Source organism: Nanorana parkeri, unplaced genomic scaffold (assembly GCF_000935625.1).
Source record: "Nanorana parkeri isolate BGI_ZX_2015 unplaced genomic scaffold, ASM93562v1 scaffold1, whole genome shotgun sequence".
Lineage (NCBI taxonomy): Eukaryota > Metazoa > Chordata > Amphibia > Anura > Dicroglossidae > Nanorana > Nanorana parkeri.
The window spans coordinates 7,992,761-8,011,897 of NW_017306269.1; the positions used below are offsets into that span (position 1 = coordinate 7,992,761).

At 42.3% G+C, this 19,137-nt stretch overlaps 1 protein-coding gene across 1 annotated transcript in view; it reads right to left on the reverse strand.

Annotated features, from left to right (window-relative positions):
* THADA (THADA, armadillo repeat containing) overlaps positions 1-17,607 on the reverse strand; it is a 454,862-nt gene extending 437,255 nt beyond the window's left edge. The window contains exons 1-11 of the mRNA XM_018556404.1: positions 17,520-17,607; positions 16,220-16,314; positions 15,032-15,162; positions 13,253-13,398; positions 11,328-11,409; positions 10,234-10,424; positions 9,729-9,823; positions 8,652-8,866; positions 6,784-7,475; positions 4,709-4,863; positions 908-1,063 (exon numbers count right to left, since the gene is read on the reverse strand). Coding sequence (XP_018411906.1) covers positions 908-1,063; positions 4,709-4,863; positions 6,784-7,475; positions 8,652-8,866; positions 9,729-9,823; positions 10,234-10,424; positions 11,328-11,409; positions 13,253-13,398; positions 15,032-15,162; positions 16,220-16,314; positions 17,520-17,595 — 2,034 coding nt within the window. The 5' untranslated portion in view covers positions 17,596-17,607. The remainder of the gene's footprint in view (positions 1-907; positions 1,064-4,708; positions 4,864-6,783; positions 7,476-8,651; positions 8,867-9,728; positions 9,824-10,233; positions 10,425-11,327; positions 11,410-13,252; positions 13,399-15,031; positions 15,163-16,219; positions 16,315-17,519) is intronic.
* Between the last annotated feature and the right edge of the window lie 1,530 nt (positions 17,608-19,137).

Sequence of the window (19,137 nt, forward strand, 5' to 3'; positions counted from 1 at the left end):
AGATTTAGCCCCCCCCACCCAACCCCCCCCCATCAGGTTTTTATTTTTGGTAGGATTCAACTTCTCTAGTTGTCTTGATCACCATTATCATCTGGACAGAAAGTGATGGAAAACTAACAATTTTATTAATACTGGAGGTGAGACTAAATTTCAGGACAAATATCTAGCACGTGATTCTGCCTCACCCTAAGAGATTTCCCCTTACTTCCTGTTATGTCTTTGGGACAGGAAGTGAGGGGAAGCTCTCCAAAAATACTGGGTTTTAGGACTCTCTAGCCTATCTAATAAACTTGAAGTGACACTAAACTTTGTTAAATGTTAAAAATGCATTCAAGTACCTTAACTATTAACAATACTCGACCTTATTTGTGTAACACTTGGCTGAAGATCCTCAAATCATCTCTAAATTGGTGCTGACACTGTCCTTTCTTCTGGAGGGTGGCTACTTTTGTTCCCTATGGTCCCTGTGTGTGTTATAAAGTTAATAGTGTGCTGGAATGCATTTAAAAATTTAACACACTATTCTGAATAGCTCTGAGTTTAGTGTCACTTTAAATAAAATAAAAAAAGGAAGAAAAAAAAGGTGTATTTCGAGATGTAAACCTAGAAGGTAGGCTCCTACAAATACAGGTTGCCTAGCTGCAATGCTAATCCAATCTCTTCAATACTGAGTCACTGATCAAATACAAGAACAGTGACTTCACTACTTATTTGATTCAAGCTTTTTTGGGGGGTCAGTGGTGCAGCCCTCAACCTAGAGGATTAGCAGCAGACAACCGGCATTTTCAGAAGGATGTTAACAATGACAGGCCCCTTATCCCTTCATAGCACAGGCTTCCTTTGACATCATCATGTGTTCCCTATCTCAATGACAGGGAATGCAGGCTCACAGACACATACTATTTACCTTCTTGATTAGGTAACACATCTGCTGTCTCACGGATGGAGACTGGCAGTTCAAGTTATACTTGAGAAAGAAGCGAACTAGGTTCATTTCATCCACAGAAACGACTTCGGTGCTCCAGTGACTCTCGCAGAGGAGGCCTAGGGCGTCCATACGGATCTGCAGAAGAATGACACGTCATTAACTGTACAGGAGGTTTAACCATTAAATTACGAACCCAATTTACAGTTCACAGCATTGCATCATTTTCATCACTTTATATTATTAAAGTCTACCACCACTCGGGATCAGAGCAGCAGAGAGCTAGCACCAGTTATCATACTGAAAGGAGAAGAGAGAAGAGTGACAGACAGATGCATTCATTAGTCTACTGCTTCTCCTTTCACTGTTGAGTCACAAGCTGAGGAAGGGACAAGACCTGTAATGTCCCATGCACATAGGAATTAACATACATGGTCCTAGGTGGATGTGGAGCTCATGTCTAGCACTTACCAGCCAGCCTGCAAAAAAAGAACTAATTATACTGTCTAGCTATTAAGGTTAAATACAGAGGTTTTAGTTGCACAACTTTTGCAAAATATTTGAAATCCGCACTGCTTCGTCAAGGCCCCTCTGTGTAATGTGGTCCTAACTCTAATCTACGAGAGCCTCCATCTAAGAGCAAAAGATGAATTGGGTGCAGGTTCACATGGGAGGCAGCCCATTCCTCCTTAAAGGCACAGGAACACACCAGAAGCTCATCACATCCCAATGGCAATGGCCTCACCCCATTGTGTCCTTACTCCAAATCCAGCAAATAGCAAACGCACTCATCAATTCATAACCAGCTTTAAAGCAAGGTGCACATGTAGGGGGTTTATACAGTACGACAGTAAAAAATTACCAGCACACTCACCAGCCACAGTACGTAAGCGAGGGATTGCACTCACGTGTTTATATTTGACGGATCAATAGAGACCGACTGCACAATTAACTCTTAGCTCAGTGTCATCTGTTCTATAACTTTCACCAGCCAGCCTCCAAAAAAAGTACACTAACTACTAGGGTTAAAAACCGAGGTTTTAGTTGCACAACTTTTGCAAAATACATGCTTTTGTACAGTGTAAATCCCTTCCATGCGCACCTTACATTAAAGCCAATTATAAATTGATGAGTGTGTTTGCCATTTGTTGTCACTTGGAACTCATTTCTAAAACACACCTGAAAACATGTAATGCTTTGCTACGGCTGAATGCACACCTGAACGTTCAGCGGCATCTACATGCATTTAGTCTCGCTGCATTTACACAAACAATAATATTCTGGGTCCTGGAACAGTTTAGCCTGGTTTTATGTATGGAAACACTGCTAACTCCATAAACATCTGAACAAGAAAAAAGTAATCTGGGAAGAATAAAAGTTTTTTTTATTCTTCCCAGATAACTTACCCTGTGTTTAATGCAGGAGCCAGTGTGCAGGGGGCCTAAGTGTTGCTTAAGCAGAGAAAAATTAGGTCTCCAGTCCTGCCAGACACGGCTATGCTGTGTGGCAGGGAGGTGAACATCTCAGCACTGGATGGTCAGATGGCCATCCTTTGGCAGGTAAAACAGCCCCCTTATATGTATTTTATTGGTGCATTTAGCTGTATGGCTGGAGTTCAGCTTCAATGTCAGTGTGTTACTAATTCGTAGTGAATCAATAAGCAAAGTGCTGGTTCTGTTAACAAAATGGTTGCCTGTGCTATGCTTTACTATATATTGGTGACAGGTGCACTTTAGTCTTTGCTGGTAGAAGAGCCTACTTTGGAAGCAGGCCGTGAATCACAGAGCTAATCCTGGCCAAACACAACTTGTATGGAAACATTCAGAGCAAAAAGGTTACGGAAGCAAACTGCCCACTCAGTGTTTTTACTTCGCCCACATTTGATCTTAGTTCTGCAACTTTGAACACTTTGAATTTAGATCCAGCTGGTTCCATTCCATGCTAAAACTACAAGCCGGGGTCTACTGCTTGGACAGATCATGTGTCATCTGGACAATATTGCACTGCAGCTTTCTGTGCAAATAATCTCTCTCTTCAACAAATACCATTCCTTGGCTACAACTGCCAAAGTTGGGGCATTTTCTGTTACACAAAGATGTGTTCAAAAAATAATATAGGAACTCCAGAAAAACAGTGAGTGGGGTGAGTGACCTCGTTTTTCTCTGTTTAGTGTTAAGCCATACGTGGTTTGGTCATCATTCCTCCCAACCTGCTGCCTGGACAATGCAAGTGCTCCCTCCTGTAAAGCTTTTGCCGTCCCTGGTTTCTTCTTTCCCCTCTCATCAACATGCTAGTGAATTTTTTAATAAATCTCTCTATGCTTCTCTATGCAATGCAGGCAGACAGGGGCGTCCAGAGGTCGGGTGACACCCTGCCATAACATCATCGCGCATGCACGTGATGTCACCGCACTCGTGCGTAATGACGTCATCGTGCATGCGTAATGACGGCCATTTTGGTGATACCTGCCGGTGGTCATCTTGGTGATGGACACAAGGCGAGAGAGGAGGGGACATTAACTTGGCGGGATGAGGTATGCTGCCGAGTCCCCCCCTCTCTCCTGCAACTGTCAGGCTCTCAGTTCATGACCGAGTGCCCGACTTTTCAGAGGGGGTGATACCAAAATGACTGTCAGTAATTTTGGTGTCACCCCTCGAATGCTGTCACCCGGGTGCAGGCCGCACCCCCTGCGGGCCGCACCCCCCGCATTCCCCTAGTGATGCCAATGCAGGCAGATCAGTTGGGGACGGGGGGACAGTTCTTGGGCCTGATGAAAAAAGCAGTGGGTTGGTTCCTGAGAGGGGTGAAAATATCAAAATGCCTTCATGGATGGATATCAATCTGGGAGATCGTGAATTTCTACGAAGAGCGCATGATACATAAATCACCCTAGCTGACAACTCATGCACGTCTCCATGACTAAATGGATTAAATCCAATGAATGAAAGGGACGGACTGGGGACAAAGGCTGGGGAGGAAAGGGATAGATGACCCTTGACATCTTCCAAACTAGAAATGATGCAGGCTTTATCTGTCTCCCTGCAGCTTATAAGTCACACTGCGAAAAGCTCGCAGTGTACAGAGAAATCAGAGTAAGCAGTTTAAGTTCAGGAGAGGAACCTGTTAAAATGTGCAAGACTAAAGGGAAGGCCATTACCATTTGACCAGAGTTCAGGTTTTAAAGAACAAGCTACAATTCTGATGGCAACACAGACGTAAAACCATATTATGGGTCCATAGTAGATCCAAATTATTAAAAAGCCCCGTGTCTCCAACAGAACAGAGACCAAAGCTAACGATTTCCAGTGAGGCACTTCGGGACTGTGATTACTGTAATACATAAGCAACTAGAAAGTTTTATCAAGCAAGGAAACCTGGCCTTTCAAAAGGCCCGAAAATTGTGCAATACATGGCCTTGTTGAATGGACATTATACAGTTATGACACCCTTCATTGCACCGCTGAAATGAAAATGTGACCACACATGTCACACAACCTTATAGGCATTATCAGAAGTTGACCATGAACTTCTCTCTCTTCCTTGCCCTATATGGATAGACGTGTGGGAAATGCCTGCCTCATTATTATTCCTAGTCTTTTTGTTTAACTTTAGATGAATGTACAGAATTGTAGAATTTAATTATCTGCCGATTTGCAATACTTGAACATTAGCACCTAAAATGTAATCCAATTTTATAGGCACGCTGGAAGTTTGATAAAAATTACAGAAAATGATTTCCATTTATATCAAGTAATACCAAAGTAATTATTTAGGGTTCCTCACCTGATCATGCCTATGGACAAGGCCTTGTTTTATCAAACCAGTAGAGACCCGACCATTCCAGGCATAATTTTCTGTAAATCTAAGGTGTCCATGTGCCCGGGCTGTCCTCAGACATGCCATAAGAGCTCCCAGAGCCCCTCGATTACTGCCAGATCCTACGGGTTTACAACAAGTGTAAATAACCTTTCATTAATCACTATACAGGCAGTCCCCGAGTTACATACATCCGACTTACATAGGTCTTCTACTTACAAACGGAGGCTAATACTGTACACCAGGGGTAATTGTGATGCTACCGCACTCGTGCCAACGAGGAGTGCCCGCCTTTTTGGGTCTGGTTTGTAGTACTGTACGTACATTACAGGAAGTTGGCTCTTGTTAGACATGCAGACGAGGGGTGCTCGCCTCTTCTTCCGGGTCACTGAGGTTTTTAGTGCTGTCTGCATCCTCATTAGAAAGATTTAATCTCACTTCCTGTCCTTGAGACAATAGGAAGTGAAAGCAAATCTACCCCTAGGAAGGGAAATTCATTCCTGTAAGAGTGATCATGGCGAAAAGGTGTCTCCACGGAAGCTTTATCACCAATCCTTGTTTCCACGACAACCCAAAATTTTCAAAATCCAATCGTCACAGGGACAGAAAGTGAGATGAAATCTTCTGAACAGGGGTACGCACAGCAAAACAAACTTTACAGGAGGTAAACCCTTCCCTATGCTATCCAAAACTAAAACTAAAATTTTGGCTGGAGTTACACTAAAAAAAAAATGTACCTGTTCCAACTTACATACAAATTCAACTTAAGAACAAACCTACAGTCCCTATATTGTTCGTAACCTGGGGACTGCCTGTATTTAAGAATGAGACACACATCCAATATGATTGTAAGATTACACCATAAAGATAACAGTTAATTTGTTTAATTGGAAATATTTTCTGCTATCCCAGGGGTCACAGTAGTTGTACTGCAATGCAAGTGTGTCCGCACATGCCAATAAGCAAGACGTAACATTGAAATACAGAGAACAGAACGTACCATACATTTTTCTGCATTTGCTAGATTTTTTCCAGTGCAGGCCTTTTAACATCCACACTTTACTTTAAGTTAGTTTGAAAAAAATAAATAAATGTTTGCACTGCATTTTTATTAACCATCATTTTCCTTAGTCAATGTAACTGAATGGGAGCCTTCACAATGCATGTCAAAGGCACGCTGTTAGAGCATGGTGTTCACCTGGTTTGAGAGAGCCCTTGAAGAGAACCAGTGAGAACAGAAATATGGGAGGCCCCATTGGTGAGGTTTTCTTAAAAGGTGAATGGTTTTAATACTTTCCCCATTCCCCAGCAGCACATACTTACCTTTCCTTTACTCCATTTAGTTTCTGGTGAAGTGACAGTCCATGTGACAGGGCTAATTCTATCGGCATTGTAACAGGGTCGTCCCTAAGAAAACAACAACTCCAGAAACTCAGATTAGTCCATGCTTCCTTTTCATTTCCGGTGACTGAATAGAATGTAAAGGGAAGTTAAAGTGACATTAAACCCTCAGATTTTTTTAACATAAAACAATAGTGTAATGTGTGCCTTACTGTAATGCATGGTAGTTTCCCTTCTCTTTGCTGCTCTTCCTTTTAAATCTGTTCTCATGCTCTGCAGTACTTCTGTTTTGCAGCAGACTGCCTTGTCTCAGGAATGGATACACGGTGTCTGTGTATACGTTTCTATAGGCTTGTAACCTGAGCCAGCACTACAGGAAGAGGCCCTGAGCTGAAAAGGGAAGTTCTCCCCAAGCATGAGAAGACATGAGGTTTTAAAAGGAAGAGCAGCAAAGAGAAGGGAAACTACCATGGATTACAGTAAGGCGCACATTACAGTATTGTTTTATGTTAAAAAATCTGAGGGTTTAATGTCACTTTAAGGAAAGTATACGAGTCTGCATTAAAAGTAAACCTGTTTCCCAGCAATGGCAGCTCCATATTTCTGTCCTGACAGGTCCACTCCCGTCAGGCATTGGACTTTAAGATGGCTTGATACTTTGCTTTTCAACAAGGATATAGGACATACAGAATACAACTTACCAACACTGATGGCTGCAGAGGACTGCAGATGGACTATCATGAAGGTTAAACTCTCAGGGTTACATTTGAGCAACTTAGGCAAATAATAATCAATGATGTATGTAGTCCGAGTAACATCTTCCTCACAGAGGCGTCTAAGAAGAGGGGAGACCCAGACACTGTGCCAGCGCTCGATCCAACAACTTTGTTTAGAGGCCAGAAGTTGCTTTTTGTGGTTGACAAACATGGCTTCCAAGAGGTTAGCGGCATACGGAGCAAAAGATTGGTCCCACATGACATCCAGGATCTGTTCTGGGATCATATGATCTACAGACAAGATCTGCTCGGTCCCAACACATTCCACAAGACAGGCCAACGAGGCGTACTTCCCTTTTGAGTGCCACTCCAGACTCAGTAATTTATGAGTAAGCTGACAAAGAAACGGGTCTACTTCTCTGCTGGGTATCACCATCATAGCTGTGTGGTGGATTTGGAGGATGTTCCTGAAGATCTGCTTGGTTTGATGTCTCACAGCATCCAAGGGATGTTCCCAATTTATGTACACATATTCTAGAAGGCTGCACATGGTACTTGAGCTGCCATTGAAACAGTCTTGTAGGTCCTTAGAACAGGAGTGGAAAGAGCCCAGGGCTGAGGTTGTCCACAGGGCTAAGATTCGGGACAGATACAAGGCCGTGCTGGACTCCCGCAGGCTAAAATATAAACATGACACATAAGAATAGACAAAGACAGAGTGTGTGATGCTACTAGAAAGAGAAGAACTGAAAATAAATACAGCTGATGTAAAAAGCTGCTTGCATTGGCTAAAGTGTAAGTACCAACATAATTTCAAGAAAAAATAGGATAAATTATACACCAGAAATCCTTTAGTATGGTTATTTGCAATTTAGGAGAATTTCGGACAATTCTCTGTAATTCTCTGAAAAGCCATAAAAACATTTCATCCAAGCCTCAAGCTACCACTGGCAAGAAGCAAAAAGAAGGGTGAATGATATAAAAAAATCAAATCCTTCAGGAAATACAACCTTTATCTAGGAAGAAGTTCAAAAAGGAATTTGGATAAATCAGAACTCCCCTTTAAGAAGAACTCTGCTGGAGGATATTGGAGATGATGAGAAGCTACAGTGGATGTTCAGGTAACATTTACTTACGTGTCTCCATGGTCATGAAGGACAGAGTTTGTCACCCTGCTGTGTTGTAAATTATGGGCCTTTTATACGATTCTAAGTATGTCTGAAAAAAATATTTCACAACATGTTCTTCACTCTTGTTGGGGACTCCAGTGAGATGATCTACCTTCTCCTTAGCCATGGTCAAGCACTGATTTCCATACAAGTCAGAGTCACTGGTAAGCTCTCTGTACAATTATACAAAGAAGACCTTAAAGAGCGCATGATACAAAATGTTTGTGTCTGGTGCACACTAGAGGATTTGCCATATGATGAGAACTATCTCAGGCCATTGACAGCAGTAACTAGGCCATGATAAGCGTGGGCTGGTAGATCCCTGACATGAACTTGACAGGCAGTAAAGGGAATTAAACCACACATGACGACCGTAGGCATGGGTGGTGAGTTTACATTTTCTGCCAAAAGACAAGCTATTACCTCATTTGTGTTTTGTTCCTTTGGCAAAGCAAGTTAGAGGATGATCTAACCCTGCATGGCTACACTTAATATGGGTAAAAATGTTTTGGTGAAATGTTAACAGCTTGCTTTATAGAAAAAAATAAACATCAATGAAATACTAATAGTATTAACCAGTATAGAATGATCTCGCATCGTTTGTAAGTGCTTAACTGATCCCATTTAAAAAAAAAATAAAAGAATACATGATAATAAATAATTGATTGAAAAACAAATACATACCGTGAACTTAGAGACAACAGAACTCTAAGCAGGTTTAGAAGTAGCATCTCCCCTCCCGGGCCTAGATCATCTCTCCACTCCAGCATAGCCAGGGCCCCCTGACACAGGAAGAGCAGCACGGTGTCTGGAGGGTCCTTACACAGCGCACCACAGCAGTAGATAAACCAATTCGGAGCATCAGAGGAATCCACAGACAGGAGGATCAAGTCATTCACCTAAAAAAGAGCCTCATGTCAAACTACCATCAACAGGCTTATTACAGGAAACAAAAAGGGTGCCTATAACGGAAACAAAATCAGAGAAGTCAGTGGCACATTTCCTTGAGTTATTGGCCCCTAACTGGCAAACACCTGTTCACTTCAGGTGTATATACAATAATAAAATAAGGAGTAAAGATAATGGTAGGAAACTATCATTATCTGAAATGCTAAACTTTTTTAAACAGCATGTTCAGCATATTGTGTTCCATTATGCCTATATTGTTTATTATGCCCAATGAAAATGTGAAAGATTTGTTTGATTCCAGGCGGAACCTTAATGAGACAGCTGTATCTATAGAATGCAATGCCTGTAACAAACTTGGGCAATTCACAAATCATTGCAGCTTGTCCCCACCCCATCATACCTTCTGGGCCTCCATATTAGTCTTTAAACATGATGGGTACTATATGGAGGCTTGAGAGGTGAGGTCAAGCTAGACTTTTACAGGAACTGTTGATGTATATTTCTGGATGTTTGACAGGTTTATTATAAAACATAAATATAGCCAAACAGCCATGTGCACAGTGACCTCATTCATGCCTGTGGCTGGGTTAGTACTCCTCTATATGGCTTTGTACTTCATGAGTAGGGACCCAGCCATAAGAATCACTAAAGAAAGCAGTGAACATGGTCAGTAGGCAAAGGGCCCTGATAGGACTTTAAAAGCAAAGGCTGTGCACTACTAGGTACGGCCACACAATGAAGATCTTCTGAGTGGGGCTAAAGGCAGGTGTTATGTTCTGTGGGTTACACAGAGAGGGAGCTGTAAAGGACAGCTACATTAAGGTGAAGTTGTCCTGTAATGCTGATACTTACAAGTTTGCTAAGTTTTTCACTGTTCCGAACCATGGTCTTTAGGTAAAGGATGACAGCCATCCCCGAAGTGCTGTGAACATTTTGTAAAAGGTCATCTGAAATAGAGAAGGCTTTGTATACAGTGACTTTATTTATGCACACAATATTGTATGACGTTGCTAAAATAATTAAAAAAAAAAAAAAAAAACCTTTCCATTTTCTACTGTACATACAGCAGCTTCCAGAAAACATCACAGCACCCTACTTCAGTATGCCTTTCAAGAGCCGTCAGCCCTGACACAAGAAGTGAACAGGCTCTTGGAAGGGAGTTATGGAAATATCAAAAATGCCTTGATGGCAGGCTGCATTTGCCCACAAGTGATGCTAAGCTTCCATGATTGAAAGAACTGAAATCCACTCAATGGAAGGGGTGTGCCAGGGACAGTCAGACTGGGAAGGAAACAATTAGACAGGTCAACATAGACAGGCCAAGTAGAAAGTCTCTGTCAATGCAATACACACTTACCATCCAGCAATATGTTAGTGAAGCAGCAGAGCAGGTCACACATTTCTTTCCATAACAGAGACTGAGCGTCCGATCCGTGAAGCTCCTGAACAGCCTCAGGGGACTTCTGGAGTAGAACCATAGCCAATTTGACTGATGTCAACAGATCATGCATGAGCTGCGTCTGAGCAAGCCCATCGCCCAGGACCTTCCTGAGAAGAGACAGAGGTGAGAGATGATATTTGATATTGCAGCAAATTCAATAAGAAACAACATGCCTAGTAAGTTTAAATAATTACATATTTTTTGGGTGTAATTATTTGACAGCTGAAAAAAACAATAGAATGCTACATATATTGTTACTGACACAACATTAATTTACAGAAATGGCAGTTATAAATCCTTCTCTTCCCCTGTGCATAACATGCCATTGCCAGAGTACTAATCAGCATGTGGCTAGTGGGAATTCATAAGGAATCATCACTATATGCTAAGATTTCTCAACCCACTACAGGCAAATTCTCAGAAACAGGAGCATGCTCTGATCTGTGAAACATGTTTTCAAACATCCTAGCTCTCTACTATTTTAATATCTGAATTGTGTGTTTAGCCTCAAAGTCACATGCGTCACCAAGCAGGACCACTATCTGCGTCACATACGTCTCAGCTATTTCCATGTTTTAGCATATTTACGATTTATATTTGCACATCAGCAGAGAATGCAAGCATGAACTGTCAGTTGCATCAACCTCATGCATGTTCCATGCATGATGAAGATGACAACAAAATCAAATGACTGATGTTTCAGATGCCTGCTTTAGATATTTTTGTACTTTTTATGACAGCCTTTTATATTTTATGATTGGTTGATATGGTTTATAACACTGCACTATTTTGTGACCTATATTATTAAAAAGGTCCAAGTTTTGAATAGAATACTTCTTAGAAAACATTTGCAAAAATCACACCAGTAGATCAGTGTGTTGAAAAACACACACTTAACGTTTAATAATGTTTCCCCAGATGCAGCAAAAACAGATGGTTACAATTTGATTTTGTATGGATCTTGATAATGCCCGGTATTTATTAGTAAATAACATATCTTATGTACTCACTTGTTTTGACTTTGAAATGAATGTAAAACTTTAAACAGGAACTGAAGGGCTGTGAAAAATAAACAAGAAAAACATTCATGGCCTTCAACCCAGAGCTAAAAGAGCACGGACTTGCTTCCAGGGCAAGCTAGCTAAATCACTGTATTCCTGAAGTTACTAAAACGACCACAAGGTGGCACACCATCAGTAAGAATAAGACATTGCAACAAATTTGCACATACACAAATCACTTCTATGTGTTGTCATACAAGACGGAGTTGAATCCTGTCGCATACAAACTAATCCATGGTGCAGACATTATGTTGTGTACTCATGAGCACTGTGCAGCACCTACTATACAATACTCATAAACCACCCTCAGCTCAGGTGGAAAGTAGCAAAAACAACACTCATTCTGTGCATATCCAGTCAACTTAGATTAAGACTGGCCTTTTGTCGGCTCCTGAAAATGATGCAACCATCCATCCCAAAAAAACATGCAGCCACCTTTGAACAGATTTACATAAGTAGGTCGCTCGCTAATTTGTGAATTGGTGCTGACACTGTCCTTCCTTCTGGAGGGTGGCTACTTTTGTTCCCCATGGTCCCTGTGTGTGTCGTAAAGTAGTCACCGTTCCAAGCTCACTCCTGTGATGGACTACAATCGCAATACAAAAATTAGTATAATCATGAGATTGTACTCCATGCCAGGAGTGAGCTTGGAGCGGTGTTATCTACCTCATATGGTTTGTTGAAAACCATATGAGGTAGATAACAAATAATCACATACTGTGTATATATTTCCAAAGCCAAGTCGGTCCATAGCAGTTACTGCAGATTGGGTTGGATGGCGACAAGTGCCAGCTTTTTACATCTCTACAAGGTATAACTGGAAAGACTATCTGTAAAAGAGTGTTTTTTTAACAGCATTCAGAACCCAAGCAGAGAGACCTGGACACAAAAATTACCGCCTGCTAAGCTCATACATGTCTTTACTTATGGATCATATATCATGAGAGGACAAACTTCCCCAATGATGATGTCCAGGCTGCTTATCTCTTATTTTACTATCTATACCTGACCACAGAGAAAATAACTAAACTGAAATCTGCTAGGCTGTCAGAACTGAAGGACACAAATTGTTATGTATAAAGTTCTATAGGTGTAAAGATGTGTTACAATTACCTTCTGGCAAAAGGCTTATGACACAGCTGCTACCTGTAAGAAAACAGAGAAAGTTTTTCATTATTTGCTGTTAATTCACCACTACCATCACGTGCCCTGTAAAAATTATTCTATCCTAGCTCAAATCCTAGCTATCCTAGCTCAAATCAAATCTTTTTTGGAGGCCCATGCAAGCCTGTACAAAGAGCCTTGATATCTCTCCAAGTCGAAATTAAGTGCTGCCCCTTCTGGTGCTAAGCCCCAACTTATATCATTCAACTGTCAAATACCAAAGCCTCTACTGTCCACTGAGCCTAATGACAGGGACAAGTCAAATACCTATGTACAGCCTAGGCTTACAATGCAAGGTTCTGCACAGGGACATGTTGTAGGAAGGGGAAGGTGCAGGCTTGGGCTAAGGATCTGAGTAAGTATCAGCATGATGGAGCACACCAGAAATTAAAGGATCTTGTAGTGTCCAGAAAGATTACCTAAAACAAGCCAGAAGTCTGATATACTTACTATGTCCAGTACTGTCATCATATAGCATGGACCTCTGCACATCAAGGCCTTTTTCAATGTAGGTACTTTTGGGGTTCAGAATGGCAGTGGGCACTGATATTTAAGTAATTCCTGGGTCAGATGGGTTGAGTGTCTGGCAATTCCACCTCCAAAGCTTCACTATTGGTCCATTACTATGAAGGGCAACCTCACTGCCCAATATTGGGGAAGAGGAGGAGGATTTGTATATGTTTAATACCAAACTATAAAATGCTCATTACCAATGCTGTTCTCCATACATGATGCCATATTGTCCACCACTTTCCTAAAGCCTTTTGTATCTTCAACTGCAATATCCTTCTTTAGGCAGCTGGTGAAAGCACAGATCACATCGCTCTTACATGCATCAGGAATGCTGTTTAATGCACTGAAAATCACAAGAAAAATTTCAGGTTAACTTTCCGCGTAGAATTTCTAATTGTTGGTAGAGATGAATCTACAGGCTTCTGGCATCTCCAGGGATTCTAGCAGAGCTATCAGCTTCACTCCCTTCATCGCCCTGATAAAGCTAAGCAAGGGGGATTAAACCCTCTCCTCCTACTTGGACTCTAAGGCCTCATTCACACTGCCGCATGTATGTGCGCGTACGTGCGTATTGTACCATATGCAACCTATGCAAATAAATGGCTCCATGCACACAGCCGCGTATAGAGCCCTATATTTGCGTAGCGTATATATGCACAAAAACAGGATGGAACAGAGATGCGTCCGGGCAGCGTATTTCTGCGTATTTACGTGCGTACAGTACATTAAAAATTCCATTACGAGTGATGCATTCTGGGATTGCATATAGTGCACACATACACGCTCGTATATACGCGCGTATTTACAATTTTGCTTGGGTTGTGTGTGAATGAGGCCTTAGGTAAATAAGACTCCAGCAGCAAGAGTAAAGTTGGCCATATACTCAAATTTCAGCCGCATCCTGCTTACTTGGCCACAATTCTAGCTGTGGGTGCCACTGCCAGCTCAATTCCATTAAACAAAATTCTATTTTTGTAGCCAGGACAAAAATTGCCTTCCAATCAGCTGCAGTCACTGTTGGGTACTCTGACAACTGTTACAATGCAAAAGCCTGGCAGGGAGTTCCTCTATCCACACTATTTAGCATGGGGGAAACAAGCGATTTCTCTTGTTTAGTTTGCAGTATATGACCAGCTTTAGACTCCTTCATGATGGTCACAATTGGGGAGGGGTAGGCAACCCTTGGCACTCCACTTGTTGTAGAACTGCAAACCCCATTAGGCATTGCAAGACTCTTAACAGCCACAGGAATGACTCCCAGAGGAAGAGGCATGATGAGATTTATATTTGAATAACAAATATATTTTTGTTGGGTGGACTGACCCTGTAATGCAACTATATTGTTGATGTCTTATTGGCATAATCTGTATGCAGACTTTCCTGATGTCACAGCTAACATGATGAAGAGCCAAGATGAAGTTTAAGGCCCCATGCACACATGCTTCCTGCATTGAACACATGCTATTAGCTGCTGCTGGGTTTAGCTGCATTTAGGCACCTTAACAGACATTTTGCTGCTTCAACACGCATGTGCATGTATAGAGGTTTAGACGCATAAAGCCAGAAAATTCTTGGTTGTGTAAACACAGCTAGACTGCATGTACCTAAATGCTGCTAAACATCTAGGTGTGCATTAAGTCATAGAAAAGCATTACATGCTTCCAGGTGCATTTAGAAATTAGCTTCAAACGCACCTAGAAGCATGTATTTTATTTTCCGTGTGCATAAGGCCTTATCATGCTACAGGGTCTCCAATGCTAGATGACCTACTCCATGACTGTAAACATTTTTTTGTCCACAATTTCAACTCTTCCCATCGGTTACTGCCACCACCGTTGACTAGAGCCCAGGGTCTCAAGCTGTGTGATTACAGAGCTGCCAAGGCAGCCGGCAGAATTGCAGAATATGACCGGTAAAGTGCCCAACATAAATGGAGGCCTGCTTTAAATTTATCAAAAACAAATACTTTGCTTTACCTTGCCAAGACCTTTTTCAGTGGATTCTTGTTGTCAACTGCAAAGTACATTTCAGCCAGAACACTCATAGAGCAGCAGAGCTCCTTCGTTCCGGCAGAACTGCTAGGCAGGTTTTCCAAGAGAGGCATCACCTGAAAAAAAGATGGCAGTGTTCAAAAAATATTCCCAGACCGTCCTCTACTGCCATTTATTCAGCCATCCAAACTGCAGTATGAGGCTTCAACCAGACACTGTTGCAGATATAACTGAACCTGCCCTAGACAGACCCTGAACCCCATACATCCTTCCAATTCCTACACCTTCATCTGCCTATTCTCTTATCCTTCTTACTCTCCCAAGCCCACTAGGGCTCATGATATTTCCTAATTCTGTCTTCTGTATTTCTTTAATGATTACCCTACATAACATCAACTAGACGAAGTACACTGCCCATACCACCTATTAGCATTTCTCACCGCACACAGATTGGGGTCCCAGCTCCCAGTATTTATTTAGCAAACATCCCAGAAAATACAACTGGAACACTGACACAGAGACTCTTGTTGGTTATGCGTTTAGATCTGGAGGAATGCTGACTGAAGTTTGACTTGCTTAGAAGAACGTTGCATACATGTATACAGGATTACAGGGAACATAAAGATCATAGACAAACATGCGTAAGCATAGAGACTGAAATTGCACTGCAGCGCCCTCTAGTGCTCAAAAGACATAGTTACAGTCAGCATCACAATCAGTATGCTGTTGTATTTCCAACTCTATGGTGCAGAACATTGGTAGGCAGCCTTGACACTCTAGCTGTCACTACAAGTCCCATGAGGCATTGCAAGACTCTGACAGCCACAGTCATGACTCACAGAAGAAGAGGCATGACTAGTTTTAGAGTTTCCCCACAGTTAGAGTTCTGAGATTGAAAGAATAAGAATTCTTGAAGAACAAGGGACTTGGGGTGGTCTCATTTTCTGGAGTCAGGGAAAGATTATTAGGAGATTTTATCAAAACTAGAGCTGACAAAATCTGGAGCAGCTGTGCGTGGCAACCAATCAGCATCCACCTTTCATTTTGAAAGCTTAACTGAACAAACTAAAGAGAGAAGCTGATTGGTTGGCATGCACAGCTGCTCCAGGTTTGAAAAATTCCCCTCATTGTCTATTAGTTGTAAAATGAATGGACTCATTTTCCAGTTGTTACCTTTTTGATGCAGTGGATTTGCTGAACTCCATCCTGTAACTGTAAACACTGAAGAAGAAGAGAAGGCAAACCTTCTGCCTCGCCATCTGTAAAATCTATATAAACATGTCATGTATTGTTATTTGTTGTTTATAGTACACAACCATCCCATTTAAAACTTTATGTATAGTCTGTACAGGACAATGATTTACTTCTCTACCCTGGTGATGAAAGAGCAATGCCAGCCAACAAGTGACAACATTTATACATTTAATATCCAAGAAACATGGAAATAGGTGAAACAAAAGGAATGCGAGCGCTGCACTCCATCAGGAGGCCAAGGAACTTTTTATATAGTTGCAATGTTTATTAGAGGTCCGGAGAATCTGCATCTTCATCAGGGTTAAAAATAAATATAATTGATAATAACTGAATTAAAAACATGGAAGTTTCTGTACAGGTCGGCTCTATCGATTGGCAAGTGAGCAGAACCATGCAGCCGATCCACTCACTTCCAGATCGTTTTCCTGCAGGTAGTGGTGACCGTCAGTCACGACTCCCCACAGGGATTCCCCCCCTCCCCTCTCCGATCCTTCAGCGCTGAGTGGAGGAACAGACGAGGGAGGGTGCGGCCGCAGATGGCTCTGCCTCTAGATAGGCAGAGCTAGCTTGAAGAACAGTATGTCCCCCTGCACTCCTTACAGCATCTGCGGCCAAAATCACAATGATGGTGCTTGCAGTGATACTCACGGATGGCGCTGTGCACATCCAACAGCAAATGAACAGAAATCACCAGCACTCAGTGGAAAATGTTCGAAAGATAAAAGTCCATCAATCGGACAAGTCGTCATACATGTCGCAATAACCATTACCGACGTTTCGGGGGCCACACAGGGACCGTTCATCAGGGCAACAATGTAACGTTACATTGTTGCCCTGGTGAAGGGTTCCTGTGTGGCCCCCAAAACGTCGGTGCTGGTGATTTCTGTTAATTTGCAGGCAGAGCCAGCTGTCACTCACACAGCTGGGTGGATCCAGACAGTATTGTCGGGATCCGTCCCGGCTGCGGCGCTCTCAGTATATTGCGGGCTTTGGACCACGGGAGGAAGTTAGTATGTCTCCCGTGACCCTAAAGAGAACTATGGGGAAAAACACTTACCCCACAGTTCTCTTTTAAGGTTAGACTTGGAGATGATAGAAATCCTCAAAAGTCCAAACACGATTCAGCACGCCAAGGTTATCACACAGCTGGACTCTCATTTCTGGACTCACTAACCCTCCGACAATCATTGATTCCTACAAAATAGGAGAATGAACTTACTTTTAAGATTCTCAAGGCTGGCTCCATCAAGTGTCAGGACGTCAACTTTGATCTCTTTTTTCTTCTTTAAGACCATTTTCAAGTTCAGTATCTACCATTATAGAATAACAAACAATGTTCAGGTGGCTGTTTCTATAGTCCTGCAAGTGATGCTTAAAGCAGGATCCCACAGAGCAATGACTGCATCCCTGTGTGTCCAACTGCAAGCTGTGGTTCCATTCTACAGCCCCTATGTCAAAACCGAGTACCAATTGCAGTAGAGGGCTGAGGCCCCTTTCACATGGCTGCTCCGATCAGCTCCACCTGTCAGTTTTTCAGGCGGACCTAATCGGATGGCAATGTAAGTCTATGGGCAGCTGTGTGTAATCTGACAAGCGCCCGTTTGCACCAGGTTACCCCCGCCTCCAGGCAGACGGAACAATATTCTGTGTCGCCGGATCATGCTGGATCGGGGGTAATCTGATGTAAACTGACATATGTCCTTTACATGCGATTCCCCGCAGACTGACATGGGTTCCGGTAAATGCAGTTTTCTTTCCTCCCCCACAGGATACACTTTTGTTGAGAAAAATAAAATTAAAAAAAAAATCAATCCTCAATGTACATTGTAAGGATTTAACAAACATTGTTGCAGATTCCTACATGCTTCTGTAGCAAAGAAAGAGAAGTTTGTTCAGAATGTGCTTTCCAAGTGGGTTCATAATAATCAGCTGGTGGACTTTCTGTGCTGTAATGAGGAAAGCTGGAGTGTTGGCATCCCATTTACATCTAAGCCCTGGTTCACACCTAGGTGTATTGCATATGCGCGGTAAAAAAATTGTGCGACAAACGCGCGTTTCCGAGGGCTACTTGGCTGTATCCCAATGGAAACGTGCAACAAAAAACGGCCCAAAGTAGTACATGTACCTTTTCAGGCGTGGGCCGTTTTGTAGCGCGTTAGGCACGGGCTGAAATACGCCAAGGTGTGAACTAGACCCATTGAATACAATGGGATTTAGATGTTTAAGCGTTTTGTAGAGCGTTCGTCGAGCGTAGAACGCGCTACAAAACGTTCAGGTGTGAACGAGGGCTTAAGGTGCCCATACACCTTACAATTATCATCCGATTTTCATCCGCAAATCGCTGTTTTCGTCCGATAATCGGACAGTTGATGGGAAATACACAACCGCAATTACTGTACAACTGGCCGAATTTCATCTTTCAATCAGGCTGGAAAACTTTCATCGAGTTGGACGAAAATCAATGGATTAGTGGCATTTTCGTACGACAAAAATCGCACAATGAAAACTGCACATGCGCAAATGAAAATCTCTTCTGACGATCGATGGAATTTGCCCAGTTAGTGGTGTTGACGAACGATAATCGCAAACTACAATGGTCTGTGCATGACAAGCTATTTGAACGAAAATTCAGCGAGGGTGCGATGTTAGGACAAAAAAAGTTGTACAATGGTTGTAAGGTGTGTGGCCACCTTTATTCTGCAAAGCGCTGCGTCCATTGTCGGCGCTATATAAATACCCATAATACATAAATAAATCCCTTTAGAAGTCATTAACCCCTAGAGACGGGGTGGGTAAGTCCATTTATTCTGAATGACACCGCAAGACACTGAGGAAAC